The sequence below is a fragment of the Manacus candei genome, unplaced genomic scaffold, assembly GCF_025592945.1.
Source record: "Manacus candei isolate 608988 ecotype Guabito, Panama unplaced genomic scaffold, ASM2559294v1 h1tg000034l, whole genome shotgun sequence".
Classification (NCBI taxonomy): domain Eukaryota; kingdom Metazoa; phylum Chordata; class Aves; order Passeriformes; family Pipridae; genus Manacus; species Manacus candei.
Genome location: NW_026138082.1, coordinates 6,620,370 through 6,640,515, shown reverse-complemented (window position 1 = coordinate 6,640,515; position 20,146 = coordinate 6,620,370). Strand labels below are relative to the sequence as shown.

At 39.0% G+C, this 20,146-nt stretch overlaps 1 protein-coding gene across 9 annotated transcripts in view; it reads left to right on the top strand.

The window, feature by feature from the left end:
- Nucleotides 1-20,146, top strand: part of NCOA7 (nuclear receptor coactivator 7) — a 91,787-nt gene that overhangs the window by 37,267 nt on the left and 34,374 nt on the right. For 8 of the 9 annotated variants that reach the window (XM_051792143.1, XM_051792147.1, XM_051792141.1 and 5 more), the window contains one exon: nt 8,051-8,304. The exons of the other annotated variant lie outside the window; for it this stretch is intronic. In XM_051792143.1, the coding sequence (XP_051648103.1) occupies nt 8,051-8,304 (254 nt within the window). The remainder of the gene's footprint in view (nt 1-8,050; nt 8,305-20,146) is intronic. 9 annotated transcript variants of the gene reach the window in all.

Below are 20,146 nucleotides of genomic sequence, written 5' to 3'. Positions count from 1 at the left end.
ATTTTAATAGTTGCTCTTTGTACCATTTTACGTCTTTGGCAAACACAGCATGCCTAATCTATTTATTTTTAGCTGCTTTTCACCTTATCTGAAGGTAATTCTTGAAATAATTAAATCTCGTGTCCTTGGTACTTCTCATATAAGAAATAATAAGATAGCACTCCCTGAGGTTTTTTTTTCCTGGAGGTGGTTTCCAGCTACGTTACTGCTGCACAATGTACAGCACATTTCCTGTGGATTTTACTTTAACTGACCATTGAATTTCATCTACTGTTTTATTGCTTCCTTGTAAATGTTTATTGATGTTTGAGTCACTGAGCGCTACATTTCTTTCTGACTGTTTCCAGTCAGTTTAATCAATACTAAAACTTCTTTCTATTATCAGGAAAATTTGGTTCAGAGGTGATCTGATAAAGTGGGTGTGCAGCAATGACTGTGTGGAGTGGTACTCATCCCCCCAAAGCTTCCTGTGTTCCTGTTGTCATCTTTGGGGTCATCAATTCTTGCACTTTGTTTCCCTGTGTTAACTAATTACTAATTTTAAAGGGTCTCCTCTGTAACACCCTCCTTTGCTGTGTAACTGCAGTTCCCTTTTTCTTACTTCCCTTTACTTACCTGAGTTTCAGCCACTGATATTGAGGGAATGGTGGCTTAAGGAGCTGGCACTAAGTGTGGGAGAGCAGCTGGAGGCCAGTGCTGGCTGGAGGTGACAGGGGCAAGGCCATTCCTCCCTTGCCAGGGCTTCAGTGCAAGGGAGAGTGTCTTGCTGAGCCACTTTGGGAAGAATTCCTTGCATGTGTAGGAGCGGTTTGGGGTGATTAATGAACACCACAGTAGGAGAAAGTATCTGGCATTGTCAGCAGAGGAGAAGGAGCAGGATGGGCGTGTGGTTAAGAGTCAAGTTGATATTTGTGACAAAATAACATCTGTGGTGCTAGTTTAATTGGACAAACCTATTAAAGTGAACTTCAGGCAGAGTTAAAGGAGTCATCCAAAGAGAAGGATTTCTTTATTTTGCTTTCTGCCTAAAGCTGTTCTTTGAGAGCCTGCAATAACTGAGGTCATAAGAAAAGGAGCTAAATATATGTCTAAATCAAGCAAAATAGCTTTCAAGAATCTTTCCCATATGGAAAATGTTTTATTAAATCATTGTCATGGTGATAGAATGCTGAATACATCATAGCCTCTTTTGCTAAGGAAACAGAAAAGATGGGGTTACTTTTTGCCTTTGAAAATAAAAAGTTTATCAAACTGTGTGGGAACGTTGTAGTCTTAAATTTAAGAAAATAAGAACTTTCTGACAGTTCAAAATTCTTGAGCTTGACCCTGGGAAACTGGGATTATTCCCATCCCCCAAATAAACATAAAAGATGTTAGCTGGGATATTTAAAATTCCCTGATACAAACCTGAAAACTGAGGAGGGTAAATTCACATATTTTCACTTAATCTAAAAACTTTTTTTTATCAGAAAATGCAGTGTCTTTAAAATTCCAGAAAAACCTTCACTACAAATCTTTCCCTCCACGTTACAGAGAAACAGAGGTAGTGACTTATTTTAGTGAGCTAATGGCAGTATGAGGAAGAAAATGAACGTACCCTAATTGTCGGTACAGCACTTCACTTTTTGGAGCGTGCCAACTTTGTTGAGCATTGCTGATGACTGACCATGCATGAAACCTGGTGCTGGTATTTGTTGTAAATTAGTAACAGGAGTTCCAATAAAAGTGGAAATTTCCAGCTTTGACCTGTGCTACTAGTATTAGAGCTTTCTGTAGTTCCTCTGTCATTACGAATGACCAGATTATGGACGCTTTGGGTGTCTGGAACCACACTGTTGTCCTTGATAAGTTCTTCAGAGTTAGGTTTTCTTGTATTTTTTCCCTTTGTAGTTAATTGTTTAAATCTCTGGTAAAAAGTGTGTTCCCTCCCTTATATTTGCCTTAATAGTCTGTTTTAATAGTAAATACACAGCCTTGTGGCTTGCTCATTTCCAAAACAGGTCACAGACCAACGTGAAATGGCTGGTGTTTCATGGACCGTGCTTCCTTGCGGGGTGGATGCTGTTCAGTTTTAGGAAGACTTCTAACTGAGGATGAACGGTTTTGTATTTGTTTCTGGGGTGAGGTGAAAGTAGCTGCACTGGGGTAAAGTGTTACGGTCTGGCAAGCAGCCTGACTTCCTTTGGCTTGACAGACAGTAATGATTTATTTTGTCTGAAATTGCTTTTTCGTATTGAATGGGATGAGTGCACAGCCACGCCTGGAGCTGGCCAAGTCATGCTGGCACCGAACTGGATGAAAGGGAGACGGATGATCTGTGCAGGATGGAAGAGAATAGCTGATTAGCATCAGACCAGTGGGTGCCTAGTGGGGATTTTTACTGTAAGGTTTCTGTACATAGATGTGGGTGTTTTTTGACGTGGTTTTGATTTGTTTAGCTGTTCTGGATGGTTGGAGAAAGGCATGTAGGGTAGAAAGAAACTAGTACATGTTATAATCAGTGCACAGATTAAAATTACAATTAAAATGTTTAATTCTGAATGAAATAATTAGGGTGTATATCATTTTCATACAAAGTAAATTAACAGAAATCTTGATGGGAACAAAACAGATTAAGATGTTTGAAGTGTTTTTAAGTTCTTTTTTACAAGTTCTGTTAATGTATATATGCGTAAATGGATTTAAAAAAAACAGTGTTTGTGAACATGGTCTGTTTGCACTGTGCAGGATGTTAAGCTGATTGTATACCAGATATCAAGGCACATTTTAGAGGATGCACATTGTGGAAGATTTCCCAAAAGGAAACCCTTGAGCTTGTCAGCTTCAAGATAAAATGATTTCTTCTCCCTTCCCTCTTTTTTTTATATTTTTGGAGGGCCACTTCATTAGATGCTTTTATTTCAAAAGCAAGAATTGTTCATGGTATATGACTTTTATTAATCTAATACATCATAAAAAACATGCCTTATTATCCTAGGATTTTTTTAGAACATCCTATGATAGGGATGTAGTGCTCTTTGTCTGTGATATTATGTGTCAGATGAGGTCCTATTTAATTGTCTGATAGGCATCTCTGTTGCATAAGTGTTAAGAAAAACAAAATAGAATTTCTAGAAAAAAAAGTTATTGAGATAATAAAGAAATGGAAATCTGACAATGTCAGAGTTGCATAGCTTTACTGGTTGCTTGTAGTTTCTGGTGAAAGTTGGGCAGATTACATCACCTGTCTTTCCTCTGAGCAGTTGTTGTTTTTTTTTACACTAACCATCTATCTTGTTAGTGTAATGGGAAATTCAGGCTGCTTTATCCTAAAAACTAGTTATTTGCCTTTCATAGGCAGTCAAATAGACTTGGGTCTGGTAGATGAAGTAGGGCATTTCTGGAATCTTTCCTGGCTCTTTTCCTGTAAGTCAGTGCCCAAGGTATTAAACAGTCAGTTGCAAATTTAATTTAAGTAAGCACTGCTAACCTTGCATTTTTACGTGCCTACTTTGAGATTGCATACATTTTGGGTCATTAGCCTTTATTAAATGAGAATGATCTTTATGTTGCAGAAAGTTTTACTTTTTTTGTAAACTTTTGTTTGGCAAACTTTGTATTTGGACTAACTTAGAAAATGGCTTACTGGCTGTTACTCAGAAGACACTTTGAGGAGCTGGAAAAGGATGCCTCTATAGAAACTCAGAAGAAATGTTTGGCTTGTCAGAATGAATTAGCTTGAAAAATGTTATCTGTGTCTAAATGAAATTACAGATGTGTAAGACTTTCTTCATAAACAGGAGTGTTTTTGCAGATAAGATGTTTGTTTATCCTGCCCTCCCTTTTTCTTTCTTCTCTTTCTTCCCTCAGCAACTTTCTTATTGACTGATACTGACAATCAAGCATTTTCTACAGTAACACTTAAGGCATTCACTGGAAAAGATGCATATTGTTTTGTTTGAAAGGCTGATGTAATTGTAAAACATGACACTGATCAAACTGAGGGGTTTAATTTATTTATTTATTTGGCCTTCAGCTCCCTTTTACTCTCCTAACTGCTAGAACAAGTCTGAATGTTGGATTTGTTCAGAGACATCCTCTTTAAAACTGAGCAAAACTACTCAAAATCTCCCAAAGTAGTTGGAAAAGGAAAAACTTGAGAAATTATGTTCTAAACCCATCTTCTGTGGTAGCTCTTGTCATGAAGGTTGGGAAATAGACCTGAGAGCTGGGAGAAGAGCAAACGAGACCTTCAGCCTCTACCTTCTTCAGGAGGTGACAGGTTTGATATTTGCATGGGAAGGACCGGGAACTTGTGTGAGATATGCGGGTCGGTGTGAGAGAAGGGTGAGTGAAGGCTGAAGGAGGTACCTCAGGGGGATGGACTTTAAGATGCAGTAATCTTTCTAACTGTACTCTTCACAGCCCACTCTCTGCTGCACCGTACCAGTGTATGTTAATAATGAATTGCCTTGTGTGTATACAGGGCTTCATATTTGCTTTACTAAGAGGGTGCACATAATGTCAAAAAGTATAGTAGATTTGAGGCTGCTGTTATGATTTTAAATGCTGTTGAAGGCTTGTTTTAGTTCCTTGGGATATATTAATCAAGGCTTTTCAAGAGTGAGTGAATTGGAGAGTTCGGAGTAATTTTGACTAGGCTTTAGAGACCTCTAAAAGCAGCATCTTCTGAGCAGAGATCATAACCCTAGGCAGAGTTGCAATCACTCTGGGTATTGTCTTGAATGTCATGGATACTTGGTCCTCATTTGGTATTTTTTTCTAGTGCCAAGGTTGCCACTTTGGGAGTTGGATTGTCATGGCCTTGAATCAGAGCAATGGGCAGGAGGAGTAAGCTTGGCACCATCTGAAAATCTGATGCCTGCCATGAGAATGGAATAGAAACTATGGACTGCCAAGATTCTTGATCCACTAGTATCTGAAAGGTGCCTGTGGCTCTGTCCATTCGCAGCAGCATCAGCTGTGTGCTGAGGGTGCTGTAGGTTGTGTAGTGAGCTCTCAGTGGGCTGTAGTACTGGGAATTCAGCAAGATTAAACACTTTGAGGAGAAGCGCCAGTCAGTTGCATTGCAGTGAGTCAGTTCAGAAGCTTATTTCTGCTTTCCTCTTTTCTATCACTAATGGACCAGTTCTGTTTTATCTCTTCATTCTAAAAGTTGCCAGGGGCAACTTTGAAAACTCCAGTTCAAATGAGTATGTTTTAAGGAAAGCACCGACAGAAGCTGTTAGTATTGTCACAAGGACTGTTGACCTCTAGAGGGGTTTTCCTCTATTCTTTTTTGTTTCCCTTCCAGAAAAGTGTTCTACGTTTCCATTAGTGGCTTTTTTTGTTGTTTTGAGACACTACATTCATACTACAGAGAGCTTACTTAACAGTTTGTGATCAAAACAAATAGACTTTGAAGATGGAAGCCTCTGATGCAGTGTGAGTAGAAATAGGGGTGCCAGTGGACACTTGCTAGTTCTTGTCTACTGAAGCAGATGATTTGGGTACCCTGTGGTATACACGTGGACAGGAAGGTCATTGAATCAGTAGAGTAAAAGGTTAGGGATGTGGCTCATTTACAAGTCTGGAATCAGATACAACCATGATAAGAATATGCCATTTCAACATAGAGGGCTGCTTTGCAAAGATTTATACTAGGGCTAAATATAAACATTGTGCAAGCAATGTGACTGCAATGTTTTGTCATTGCTACAGCAGCCTTTGATCAGGACTGTGGCTTATTAGTAAAAAACTTCCTTTGCATATGCAAATTTTCATTAGTCTAAACAAAACACTTCATTTGCTATAGAGATGTATTCACTGTTATCTTTTATAGATGCCTGTACGGTGTTTTCATATGTAATCAGGACGGAATCCAGACAGTTGCACATACAGTAAATGTCTATTGCTGTGGGGAGCATGCATTGCTACTAGTTGTCTTAAAAATCTGTGGATTTGAGTGAATGGAGAATCTTCACTGAGTTGACTGCAGAATGTGAATCTCCTACTGTCCTATTTTGGGAAATATTAAAGAAATATGTATACATACATGTGTGATAGACACAGTTTGTAAGGCGGTATTTTGAAATGTTTAACTAGAAAGTGTTGGTCACATGTAATTTGAGAAATTGACCCTTCTCAGAGGTCTCAGACTAGACATTCTAAACTTAGAACGGGTTTTAATGTTTTATTAAGAGAAAAGATGAGTAGGCTGAAATGTATTGCTAAAATTGTCAAATGCTCTTTGTATTTATTTTTATGTTGTAGCTTAAAAAAAAATACAAATAGCATGGGAACACAAACGGTGGAAGGAAGAATCTCTGAAATTCCCGCATTATATTAATAACTTCAAGTACTGAGTTTTCACTTATGTAAACTACTGCTGTGAGATCATGTAACCTTTACACGTTTGTGGTGACTCACTGGTTGTCTGTAGTTTCTATGCATATGCATTCCTTTGACGTAACAAAGTTTTTAGCATCAACAAGATAAATATACTACTCCCTCCTTCGGGTACCTTGTAACTAAGAAGTTAATGTACTATAGAGAAGGGCAATTAGATAGATTAGTTTTTCATTTTGTGGTATGTGTCAGTGATTAACTGGGAACTATTTTAGTGACACAGACCCTCAACCCATAAAGTCAGTCTTTGCTTTTGCTAAGTGAAGTCAGTGCTATTGGATGGTGATTTAGCAGAAAATTCTGTTAGGATTCCTGAAGCATCTTTCTCACTTGAGCTGTGCTTGAAGAGGTAATTTAAAAAGAAAATACTCCTGTTGCTATAGGGATAAGTTGGATGATTTATAGGCATCTCGTTAAGCTTTCTCTCAGAAGAAATCCAGGCAGCTGGAAAATGTCCCTGCACAAGTAGTTTGCAACCACATTGGTCATGTTGCAGAATGAGCTGCTGGGTGACACTTGTGAAACAAGAGTCAGCCCTAAGAGAGTTAACTAAGATAGGCCCCCTAACATCTATTCTACCTGAGCTACCAAGACTTGTTCTGTTCTACCCCCTGGACCAAAACTTAGAAGAATGCTAGAAGCAGTATACAATAGGCCTAGAGGTAATAAATTAGGATAAGGTAGACATTTGAATAGGAGAAATAGGCCTGGAGCCAAGGCTTTCTCCAAGCTTCAGTGAGCGGGTCAAGAACAATGGAAAGGTAGAGAGGTCAGACTGATGAAGATGAAAAGAAGACCCCAAAACCCAGGCTGAAGGCTGGAACCCCCACCGAAATGGGGGGCCAAGAAAAGCACCACCCTAAGCTCTGCCTGAACTCCGCCTATCATGTGTATAGATAGATGTTGCAATCATATGAATATAAGAATCATATATGAAAATTATATAAAACCCCTGATTTTGTATGATACCTCTGAGCAAGTTTTCTGTGGTGCAAACCACGCTTGCTCCCAACGTTGTAATAAATACTTTGCTGCTCAAAAGATCCAAAGTCTCTGAGCAGTTCTTCATACCAGATTTTCAGCATCAGTTGGAGTACCAGGTGGTGTGGGTTGTGCAAGAACAGCTGTGGAATAGCATGAGTGCCAGCTGGGAGATAACCTTGGACAAAGTGGAAAAAAAAATAACAAGTTTATATGAGAACAAATGGTTTTATAAAGCAGGAGCACTGGACTGTGAAATTATGTTGTCTGTTGCATTATAATACATTATGATCTAAGGTTTTATTTTATTCTGTGCTTCATCTTGAAAACATGATTCGCTATCTTGTTTCTACATTCAGATGTATGATGCTTTAAACCAAAACATCTTTTCAATATTTTGTTTGTTTGTCCCTGTTCCTTCTCAGTAAACAACAGTAAAAACTTTATTATGTCTTTTGTTATTCTTGAGAAAGCATCCTTGAGATTATGATATAATTGAAGAGTATGAGGTAGGATAATCTTAGTTACCAAGTTACTGATGCCAGGTGTGTGGTTTTTAAAGAGCTGTAAGGAATTCTGATATTAAATTCATTTTTAAAAAGATCAAGTTAGCAAGTGAGTTAACTTCTCTGTAGAGGTTGGCTACATCTTAACATTGTGGGTTTCTTTTCTTTATGCATAGTTTGAAAAAGAAAAGGCAAGTCAAACAAAACACCGAGACTGTCTCTGCCAATTCCCCTGGATCTCCTGTTTCCAAAACACCTTCAGAGAAAGATGATGAAAGTAAAGTTATTTTGGAGCAACTCAGTTCCTCTGGAGACAACTGTAAATTTCCTGGGGAAAAGGAAACTGCTCCAGACAAGGAAAAGAAAAAGAAAAAATACAATCAGCTGAAAGACATCAGACGCACAGAACTTAAAAGATACTATAGTACTGGTGAGTTAATGCTATAGTATTTTGAAACATGTTTGGTTTTATAGCTTATTAATGTACTTTTCTCATATTCTTTAGGCCTTTCGTAAAAGGATAATCGACTTTGAATATCCTTCCTGTAAAAGCAAATAGAATTATATAGTTCTAAATATCATCAGCTTCTAACTTAAAACTTGCAGTTCTCAAAAAAAAAATGTCTTACTTCTCGGTTCTAAAACTCAGTGCTGTTATAGGCATCAATTAGTTCATTATTGGATTTTACTTTAACTAGAGATTTGTCTTCAGTGTTTTATGGTATTTGGGTTCAGGTTTTTTGGTGGGGTTATTTGTTTCATGAATTGATGTATACCATTTAAGACTTCAGTCAATTCATATTCATGTTTGTCTGTTGAAAGTAAGAAAGTCTGTGAGAAAGTAAGTGAATTAACTACATATTTTTAAACAAGATGTCAAAGGGCTTGTGTGATGGAAAGCTTGCTTCCCTCTCATCCCCCAGCTGTTTGAGTAACTCAGTTAATTTTAAATTCCTTTTTAGATTTATTTTTGCAAGTAATTAAAAAAATTCTGCATAAATATACGAGATGAGTCATATACACATCTATTTGCAGTTCTGGATTGTAATTTGTTAGATACTCTTAAGTAATTTTAGATATGATTTATGAAATTCTTCTAGTTCCAGATTTTCTCTTTGTATTTTGTTAGAATGAATTCTTAGATTTGGAGAACTCTGGTTCCATCTTGTAAGAAATTCTTTTTTAAACAGAAGGAAGGGAACAGAAAATTGTAACTACCCTCAAAACAGACTTCTTTACTGCTCACACAGTGAGTGCATGAATGGCTGACTCCTAAGGAGTCCTCTTCTTTGGGAGAAAAAAGAAATCCGCAGCAAAAATGTTGTTATGCGTTGACTGGTGCATGTGGACTAGCCCACAACCAAGAAGTGTCTTTTATGAGGCAGTACAGGCCTCGCCATGAAGAAGATGAACCTTGGAGTAATGTTTCTTGGCAAGCGCAAGAGTTTACAGTGATTTATTGATCAGCCTGTACTTTTTGGCAGATTTGACTGTGATGAGATCAATAATTTGGAAACTAAAAGAAAACTTTCTTATCTTTGTCTGAAGTTCTGACCACGCTGTTCTTGATATAAAATCTGTAGAGAAAAAACTGGAGAATTGTTAGTGAATGAACCTGTAAATTCTTTCTCTTTTAGTAGCATGCTGATATAAAAGAAATCCAAACACACTAAAATATAAACTTCTGTTACATTCCCAGTAAAATGTTTCTGCTAAAGGCAGTGATTTATTTTTGGTTTGTACCTAGAGGAATTTGGGGGTTTGTGGCTGAACTTTGTTTGTTTAGTGTTTCAGGAGTTTAATTAAAAAATGCTGCAACAGTTGACACTTGGGATGGCGAGATGAGGGTCGATGTCACTTAAGAGTGTGACTGGGCTGGTGAGGGACGCTGTGAGGCTCTCCAACTTGTCTTTGACTTATGATCCAACAGTCAGTACAAACTCAGGTTTTACTAATGTTTGTTTCATAAGCATTCCTGTGTTTCATGTGGACTGGCATCATTACGGGGTGACTTGAAATGCTACTGGCCATCATGTAGGTGTGCAAAGCTTCTGGGTTCTGCAGAAATACAGAATTTCTGTTGAGAAATAAAATAATTTAATGCTGCTGTTGAGCTGAGCACAGACCCGACTGACAAAAACTCAGAGAGATGAAAACCCCTTTCTTGTTTAAATGCCAGCTTTTGGTTGTTCCTAAAGAAAGACGTTTACCCAACTGGAGCATCAGATTGCGGAATTGAAAGTTTAAATAGATACAGAAAACAGTTGATTGTGAAACAAGGGCAGCAGCTCTGTTTCCTGTGCAATTTTCAAAATTAAGTCACTTCAGTAGAATTGCTAGTCATTGCTATAGTGTTAGAAAGACTGCGTGTCTTATATGTGCCTTCATCCGCTGCAGCTACTACTCACAGGGCTTACCTGCTTAGCTGTTTGTTACTGCTGTTCTCCTGAAAGCTGCCAACTTTGCTAGCACACTGAATAGTTTCCAAGAGCTGTCTCTACACCCATAGAGTCTGAAGAGCTGGACTTGTTAAAGTAGTTAGCCTTTTACCTGCATGTGGTGTGGCAGAGGACAAAACAATCTGTCTCGGTAAACTGAGTTCTGCCAGAAGGTGTACATTCGACAGTTCTCTGCTGGAAGATGTGTTAGCTGCCATAGTGGGAAGGTATTGCCAAATCTGTAAGGACTTTATCTTTTAATCACTGATACACATCCATATGAAAGTGGCCGAGAGGGATTATCCATGCATATGCATCTATCTTCATTATTTAACATTAGGGATACATGTATCTTGTTTTTCCCCCCAACATGTTTTTTCTTTCCCTTCTGACTTGTCCCTTTATTGATGTTTCTGAGGTGTTCTGACTAAAATGTGCTTTCTCTCTCTGTCTCTCTCTCTCTGTCTCTCTCTCTCTGTCTCTCTCTCTCTGTCTCTCTCTCTCTGTCTCTCTCTCTCTGTCTCTCTCTCTCTGTCTCTCTCTCTCTGTCTCTCTCTCTCTGTCTCTCTCTCTCTGTCTCTCTCTCTCTGTCTCTCTCTCTCTGTCTCTCTCTCTCTGTCTCTCTCTCTCTGTCTCTCTCTCTCTGTCTCTCTCTCTCTGTCTCTCTCTCTCTGTCTCTCTCTCTCCCCCTCCCTCTCTCCCCCTGTTAACCATTTTTTCTAGTTGTGTTTTCACAAGGGCTTGGGGTTCTTGATGGTTGTTCCTTCCCAACTACCCAACCTTGAGTAATGTCTAGAACATGGCCGTGGGATTGGAGCTAGGTGATCTTTAAAGCCCCTTTCTACTCAAGCAATTCCATGATTCTAACTTTAAGAAAATCTGAGACAGGAATTACTGGTTTTCTTTTTTTCTAAATACTTTCTGCACTTTGTCAAAATACTAAAGTTTTCCTTGTCAGAAGAAAAATCTATTAGACATAGCAACAGCCTTGCATATTCTCATGATATATGTACTTTATTTTGTGGCTTAATGGAGGTCCTGTCATAAGACAATATGAATCTAGAAGAGTTGTGTCAGTCAGTCTAACAGAGTGAAGACCACTGTCCTCTGAATAATCTCCCTTTCATATTTTACCAGACAATAAATCCTTCTTTATTTATTGTGCTAAGGGATGGGGGAAGGAACATCACATCTGACTTCAGTTTCTTCCTTGCATACCACATCACTTCATTAGAAGCTTGTGAATGTGTTGGCCTTTATGAATCTGGAAATGCTGACAGTGACATCCTGACTTCCACTTTGAATACCGTGCCTTTTAATAGGTAACATGCAGGCATGACACTGTCAGGAGGAGTTTGTTGGCTCAGTAAATCCCTCTTCTCCGGTGGAAAGACTGTAACACAGCTTCTGAAGGCTGTGCAGAACTGCAGATGGTGGTTGTCCCTGAGTGTTTAAAAGACTTTGATTATTTGAGGAAGGTGGAAGTGCAGCGGTGGAGTGAGGAGCTGCTCGCCTGGTGTTCAGGTGCGAGGTTGTGTTAATGGCTGCAGCCGGCGGGTGGCACCGCCGAGCCGAGCGGGAGGAGGTGCACTCGAGCATCCTCTAGAAAGGGATCCTCCAGCAACCCTGTCTCAGCCAAGACTCTTCTATAGACTCTTCTATAGAGTCTGTTAGCATTGTCGTGGCACTGTTACAAATAACCTGATGGTACACAGTATTGATCATTTCTCTTAGGGCACTGCTGAATGAATGAACAGGTCATACTCTTCCTAAGGTTTCTCCAGCGTAGCCTCGTATTTTCGTTTTCTCTTAGCGTTTGCACTGTTTTACAGTGTCACTATACTTCTGGAATAATTTGTGCCATTCAGCCTCCAAATCTCACCCAATAAGACATTGCTTTGCAGATACAGCCCTTGTTTTCTTGCCTTAAAACAACAGAGGTGCTAGTAGTGCTTGTTGTTTGTTCCTGAAGACCATTGGAAATGACACTTCTTTCTCCTTATTTTTGCCTCCTCTCTTGGCTTATGTGGTAGTCTGCTTTTTAACTTTGTCTTACCCTTTCTGCTGTTGTTGCTGCAGAAAGCTGCTTTCAGACTGTCAGGTACAGTGGAGTGGTTCTGTAGGCAGTCTGGCTGCTATACTCTGTGCCCAGGATGCTCCCTCTTTCTTCTTGGGATAACCTAGTTGACCTACTTCTGCAGTATGGCTGCTTGGTTCAGATACACTTTCTCAGGGAAGTCTGTTTTTGTTGGAAGATGTTGACTTGACTTCTGTGAGATTAGGAAACCGTGATTCCTGTCGGGAATTGCTAAACTGGATGAAAATATTTGTGTTTTGCCACTGAAGACGCTGAAACAGTGTCTGTGTGTGACCTTCTGAAAGTAGTCAGTGTAACAGTGGTCAAACACAACGCTAAATTTCATCGATATACTTATTCCAACATGATATAATATGTCCTTCTATCAAATGTGCATAATATTCCTAGATTCCACTGATTTTGCTTGAGAATATAAGCATTCGATATATGTGAGGAATTAGTCTCCATTAAAGAATACGTCATAAATAAAAGTTTGATTTAGGTGAGTTATCCCACATCACAGAGTTACTTTTGTCAACAAAATACAGTCCAGTTGACTAGCTTATTGTTCTACTCTGTAATCACAAAGCCATCCTTTCTCGTTCACTGCACGGTGTTTAATTTCTGCAGTGAGTGGGAGGTGAGATTAACAAAACCTCTTCTTATTGTAGCTCTGATTTCTATCTAAAACAAAGAGGAGTCCTGAACATCACGAGAAGGAAAATGGTATGTGCCAGTTTAATGAGATAGTGTATCATATGTTAAGCAGGAGGTGCCAGAGGCAGAAACCAGAAGCCTTTCTTTGACTTATACTCCCTGCCATCACTGGAGCAGGGGGCAATACAGGAGCAGCACAGCTTGTGTGCAGTTACCAAGCCTCTGAATGTTCTGGGTAGCTGGCCAAGAACAAATTTTAGTAAATAAAATAGAGAGGGCATAGCAATTTTCATCGCTCATAATGTGTGAGATTTGCAGTGACTGGCACAGAAAAAGCAGAGGCAACTCCCATGATGCCAACAGTACTTACTCTGTTTCGAAGCTGAAAGTTGCTTGCCACACAGTGAAAATTTATAGAGAATTTAAATTTAATAAAAAGGCAGGGCACTTACTGAATGCACGTTACATAATAGTTAGGCCTGATAAATAGGCTCAATCTGAAGTGGATTTTTCAATATATATTGAGTCAAAAATTTAAACTTCCTTCATTTAATGAGTCCTGGTTTTGTCTTTTGTATTACCTAGTACAAAACAGTAGGATGCAGTTGAGGACCTAATTAAGGTGCTAGTCATAAAAAGGTAAAAAGAATTTTTAAAAAAAGAGAAAATCTTTACAAATTTTTACTTGTAATTAGCTAACAGTAATCAACCCTAATCTCTGGTGACTTGATTTGGTGAGCCCTATTTGTGTAGCAAAGTATTTTCTATTCTAAGTAATCCAAGTAATTTAAAAACTGGTGTACTCAGTATTGTGTTGTTGCTTAATACAACTATAAGAGGAACAGGATCTGAATTTTTCCAAGTTCTGAGAGCTTGCTCTAGCGTTTTGTTTCAGTTTGGCTTCAGACAGCAAAAATGAGAGTAAATACAAAGAGGAGTGAAAAGGGAAATAATTTGTTTCTTCCAGAAATAGCATAAAAAGTAGTATATATGGTTATAATTGCCTGTGTAGAATCACAGGAAGGTTGGAATAACTTGCATATGAGTGTAAACTGGATGTAATGGGCAGTGGCTGGTTGAGAAGCTTCAGGAAGCTGGTTTATTAGCACTGGCTATGGAAACCATGTGGAAAGAATGAAGTGGACAAATGACTGAAAGGCAGCTGTTTTCATATGACTTGTTTTGGAACAAGAACAAGTGATCGTGAATCCCAGTGGATCAGTGGTAAGGCCACCAGGTTATATTCAAGCTGTGTTGTTAACAGATGTTTACTAGGAACAGTTGCACAGAGAAGGGGTGCCTTGTTCACAGGCAAGAGAATTTGATTTGAGCAGTAAGTACTAGTAATAATGCTATTAGCATTTAAGTTCTGAAAATTTGGATGGAAACATCTTAACGCTGGGCAGGTGTGGAATCCTCTTCAAATTTTCATCTTGATGGATAAGCTCCTGTTTGTTGTAAAACTAAGTAAAAAGATGCAAATAATTGAAACTTGGTTGACTTACATGGCATAGCCTTCCCAGGCAAGCTGTTGTGTGTACAAGCAGCAAAATAAATGAAGAAAAACAGCTTGTGTAGTGTTAACAGTTTTCTAAAATGCCCATGTTTTGTCTTGTGATGCCTAAGTATTTCTTCCCTCATACCTACTTTGTTGACAGGTTGATTTTTCTCACTCTGTGTTGTCTTTGAGTACCTGATGTAGTGGATAGTCAGAAATTTTATAGTGATATTTTTGTGATTGGTGTGTTTAGGTACTGACACTTACCTGAACAGAATTCACAAGTAATGCTGTCAGACCACAAAGATCAGTAGGCAGCTTCTCGTCCACCTATCTTCAAAATGCTCTTCAGCCTGCTAACACTTAAAGTGAGTACAGACTCACTGAATCTTCTTTTCTGCATCCCCTCATCTCTTGAAATAATCACCAACTCTTTATCTCCACCTTTGCGTAAGAAACCTGGAAGTAGATCTAATTATCACCATATCCGTCCCAGAGTCCACTTTCATAAACAGTTAGAGTCATTCTAAGGTGCCTGTCTTCCTCCTGAGCCCAGCTGAGTGGTGCCAGTCCTAGCCTTCAGCTGTCACCAACCCAGAGAGGCAGGACCTGCTTTCTCTAGGTTGGTATCTAGTGACCTTGACCAGTGCTGGGCTGGTGGCAGGAACATGCGGAGGAAGAAGGTTGGTGGAGTTGCCACTTTCAACAACAGCTTCATCTTAGGTTGGTTTAAGCTCCTTGTGGCCCTGTGTCCCAATTCAGTCTCACTTCAAGGAGATTAATGTTGAGTTTGCTTTCAGGGGGAGCTGTACAGAGACACTTGCATTAAGTCTTTGTTACCATCAGGGTAAATTCACTGAAGAAATTAAAGTTAGGTATGTGAAAGGTTGATTTTTAACCAGTGCTTAGTCTGAAAAGTCTATGTAGTGTTTTTTTCTAAAAAAAGAAAAAGCAAAAACTACCACAAACCCCAAAAAACAACCCCACAAACAAAACTGAAAAACATGTGCTATAAATTACATGTCGGAATTTTTAGTGTTTTCTGATGGAAGTTTTTGCTTTTTCTTATTCCCACTATTTTGTTTCTTAACTTAATCTGAATGAACTCCATCTACTCAGAGGCCTGAGAGAGGTGGTGTGAAAACTTTCGTTCCTGTGCCTGGATTTCCTTCGGTAACTGAAAACAGGATGTAGAGTTTACTAAGAACTGGGTTTCTGGCCACACAACTAGATACCAAGTGTCTGAATAGCCCAGGCCAGTGACAGAAAATAAGAACAACCTTCTCTCTCTGATCTAAAGATATGTGTGGCTTTCTTCTTGCAGTTCACAGTAACGCAGTGTATGTTGGTAGTGCGTTCAGAGATCAAAATACTTCACCTAGGCTGTGTGGATTGATCTGGTTTATAAGTTGATAGCACAAACATCTGCATGGAGTATATATATCTGCAGGTGACCAACTTAGGCAGAAAAGCTCTTACACATACAGTAAATAATGGGGGGGAAAGAGTATTCAAGGAAGCACTTACCAGATACTTTATTACTCTTTATCAAACTGAAAATGTAGGATTCCCCCCCGCAATTTTTAAATAAAACCAGGGAAATTAGTTGGTTATTTCCTTCTTTTTTTCCCCCATGTAGTTCACCTTGCTATTTTTTGAGGTGTAGGGCTGCTTCTATTTTAAGTGCGTGGTCACTGTTGCTATGTGATAAGACAGCTGAGACCTCACTGGCTGATAAATCTGGCAAAGCACAAAATTCCTTTTGTCCTGCAGCTCCAACTGGCTTTTTCAGTGCACCTATGAGGGCCTTTCTTCCTACACAAATAAACAAGGAGAGCAGGATATTGTAGAGGCAGAGTGTCAAACGCAGGGATTTTGGCATAGATTGAATGGTTGTGAACTAGAAACTGGAAGAAATGATGACAGATGGTATGAACAGCTTCAAATCTTGAGTCTGTGTGTTTCTTACATATGAGTAAAGCTGAAACTCTGGATGGGGAGGAAGTTTCTGGATGCTGAATCTGTGAATTGTCTTGCTCAAGTTGGTGTTTTTGTGGAAGGTTGACTTATTTGTATAATGACTTATTTGTATAATGCTAATCATACTAGTGGGGAACTGCCAAACAGGCTGAAGGATATAATAATGCAGTTTTGGGATTCTTGTATACATACCCAAGTGTACTCAGCAAGTTGGTAGCAGCCTGTGCTGAAGTTTCTGTTGATGCATCTTTGCTTTGACTGCTATTCACACTTCTTAGACTGAAGGTAGCATGTGTACCTGGATGCTATGTAATTACTTTCCTGATATCCATAGACCTCATGGATGGTAGCTATTTAATCTGCCCTTAAGTAGGAGACATCCATTGCTTGCAGACCATCTTTTGTGTGGCTGATAAATGTCGCTCATAAACTTTGCTCTGAAGGAGAATGAAGCACTTGGCTGAGGACAAGGTATTTGGCTGCTGACAGCAGTTAACCTAAGGTGGTGCTCATGTCAACTAGGACTTCAGTCTCTGAATAGCTCAGATGAACAACGTGCTCCCAAGTCCACCTTACACAGGCTGTTGCAGGTTGGTGAAATAGCAGTGGGGAAAGTTAGTGGTCAATTAAAAGTAGGTCAGGAATAGTCTGCAGTTTTGATGACACCACAAAGTAGTTACCCAGAGTGCATGGGAACAAACTCCTGTCACAAAAATGATGATCACTTCCTATTGTTACAGTCATGTCAGTATTTCACTGTGACTATCCAGGGCCAGAATAAATATATGTTTTTAAGTACTTCCACAGTAAGTATAGTTAGATCATGTATGCGAAATGCAGGAGGACACTTACAAATATTTTCCATTTGCAGTTTTCTGTGGATTTCCATTTCAATGTTAGATTTAAAACTTTCTGTAACAGATCTCCTTTCACCATTTTCACATCTTTCAACAGTGTCACCATTGCTTTGTCTGTACATAGGATGTACAGAAAGAGACCTGTCTGTGAAATGGAAGGCTAAAATTATCACACGTCTTTGTGTCCAGGCATCAGTAGGAATTCAAGACAACCTTCAGAAAAGGAATTGTGATAACAGATCAGACATACAACTGATATTGAAGAGAGAAATCAATTATCCTTTTCTAAAGGAAAGAACAGAATTTGGACCTGGATCTACCACCCAACTGCTTCAGCTGTGGTGGAGTGTCTTGAAAAATCAGTCCCTACTCACTGCCACATTCCCATTCCCTCATTCTTGCCCACCCCATCCCTCTTTTCCCTCTCTCATCCTCAGTGCTAACACCAACCTTGGTTAAATGCCACCTTGCCCTGGGAGGATTAGGCAAGTTGGGATAGAGTGAAAGTTCATAGACTGGAGTAGGATGAGCAGAAATTAAAGCTAGGAAACTATTTACTGGTTTAAAGCATAATCCAAAAAATTAATCTCCCCAGAAGTGAGGAACTGAAAACTTGGTTTTGTATGATAATGTGGGTTGATCCAAATGTACACTGTTGAATTTTGAAATAGCACAGGCTAAAACCTCACATATGAATGTGGTGCATGGTGAAGAGCACTCTATAAAATGTATGAAAAGCTCATAGGAACATGATGAACTCTGCTATTAGGGCATATAACTTGTAGTTCCATGATGCTTATACTACCAGTTTATTCACGGTACTAGGGGAGCTGCTTGTGGTCTGGATCTTGTTTTCTGTTACACTAATAGTTGTATAGTTCCTTAAAGATAGTAATTGTTGTATAATTTCTTGTGGAGACTAAACCCATCAAGATCCACTTTAAAACTAATGAGAGCTTCCCTGCCTCATATCTGTCAATCATTCTTTCTGCTCTCCTGTCAATGAATTGCCTGATTTTATGCCATCTGAATATTTCTGGTTGTCCCTCACAATCTTAAAGAATAATAAATAGGTTTCATATGTGTATGTTTCCTATTTAAAATTTCTTTCTTAAAGTAGCCCATGCCTGATGTAGCCTACATCCATATGTCTGGTGGCTATTGTTTTCTTAGGTGATAGTTCCAAGTACAGCTGAGTGCTATGAGGAGCTGGATGTTCCACAATGTGAATTAATGCTTTGCTGCTGGTGGATGGGGAGGTCTTGTGCTTCCTCTCCCTGCTTGGAGCAATGTTTTTTCTCTCCCTCTGAACTGACACTGCCATTTATCAGGCCACAATGTAAATGTAAACTTAAAAATAAACTACTGAACTGATTTTCTAGGTCACTGCACCTTCATTGAAGTCAATTCAGTAGTTGTGTGTGTTTTGTTCCTGTTGAATCCAGTAAATCGAAATCAAATGATTCTTGACATGCAATTCTTTTGTTTTCTTTCACGTATTTGCATATGAGGGAGTTTGGTTTGTCCTGTAAATACTTTCCTCTCCATAAGCAGTATTGACTCTGCTTTTGAGTGCAAGGTATTGTACCATTACTTTTAGTTATTTAATATACACTAAATACCCCACAAGAACTGTTTACATTTCCCCCCCCCTATTCTTCAAAGTTTTCTCCTTTTGTGTAAGGAAAATTACTTTATCCAGTGTAGATTTTTAATTCCTGTGCCACTTTTATATCTGCCTTTCATTTGTATAGCTGCCTTGAACAAATACTTATTGGGAACAATATCTCTCATACAAATTTTAAAATAATAACCTGATTTATAATATGAAGCAAGGCTACCTCTGCAGTGAAGCTCTTTGGCCAGCTGCCATCATACAGTCTTGGACAAGTCACAGTGATCTGCAGATGTACAGCTTATGTTTAACTTTAGGCAGCTGAGCAGTCCCTTTTGGTTTTGACAGTACTCTTTACCTGTGTTTGGTGTTTTGATAAACACTTTCTCATATTACAGTGTGACAGTGTGAACTGTCAATTCCAATAAATTAAGAAACAAAACTTCAGTATGCTCTAGTGTAAAATGTTCAAGAGAGATGCACTTACTTCAGAGCCCTAAATTGCTCTTGGAAAACCGGACCCAGGCACTTGTGCAAATCCTACCCAAAAAGAAGCTGCGATTGGTATCTCAACATCAGATAAATCTCCTCCAAGAGCAAGGCCACATATGGTTTAATAATACAATAAACAACTGTTAGGTTTTTTGCTCAGTATGTATTTCACCTTTGTGTAAGGAGGTGTTCGGTTGTGTCTGCAAAAACCTTGTGTACAGAAGTATGCCAGTTGCATCGTGGGAACTTGGCTTAAAGATTGTTATCAACTGTTCCCCAAAATGTGACTTGCAGAAATGAGATTGTTTTGTCTCACCTGTTTTTCTTTTGCATCTTGAAATGCAAACCACTCCTTTAGAGAGATGCTTAGGATAATTCCATTTTTGTACATTGCATTCCCTAGGGACAAGCAGAAGTATTTCTTGAAATCTAACCAGCTGTTTAAAAACAGTATTGGTGTGTTCCATCTCAAACCCAAATGGGAATGTGATTTTTGTTTTGATCCACAGACAGCTAAAGGTGATGTTTGCTCATGTGCCCAGTCTGAGAGGCCTAGGACACAAAACGTTTGCACCATGTAGGTCATTTTCCATGCCACAAAAGAAAAGGATGTGCAACTAGTTTACTGAGGGGTAAAGACAGACAGACACAGTCAGTG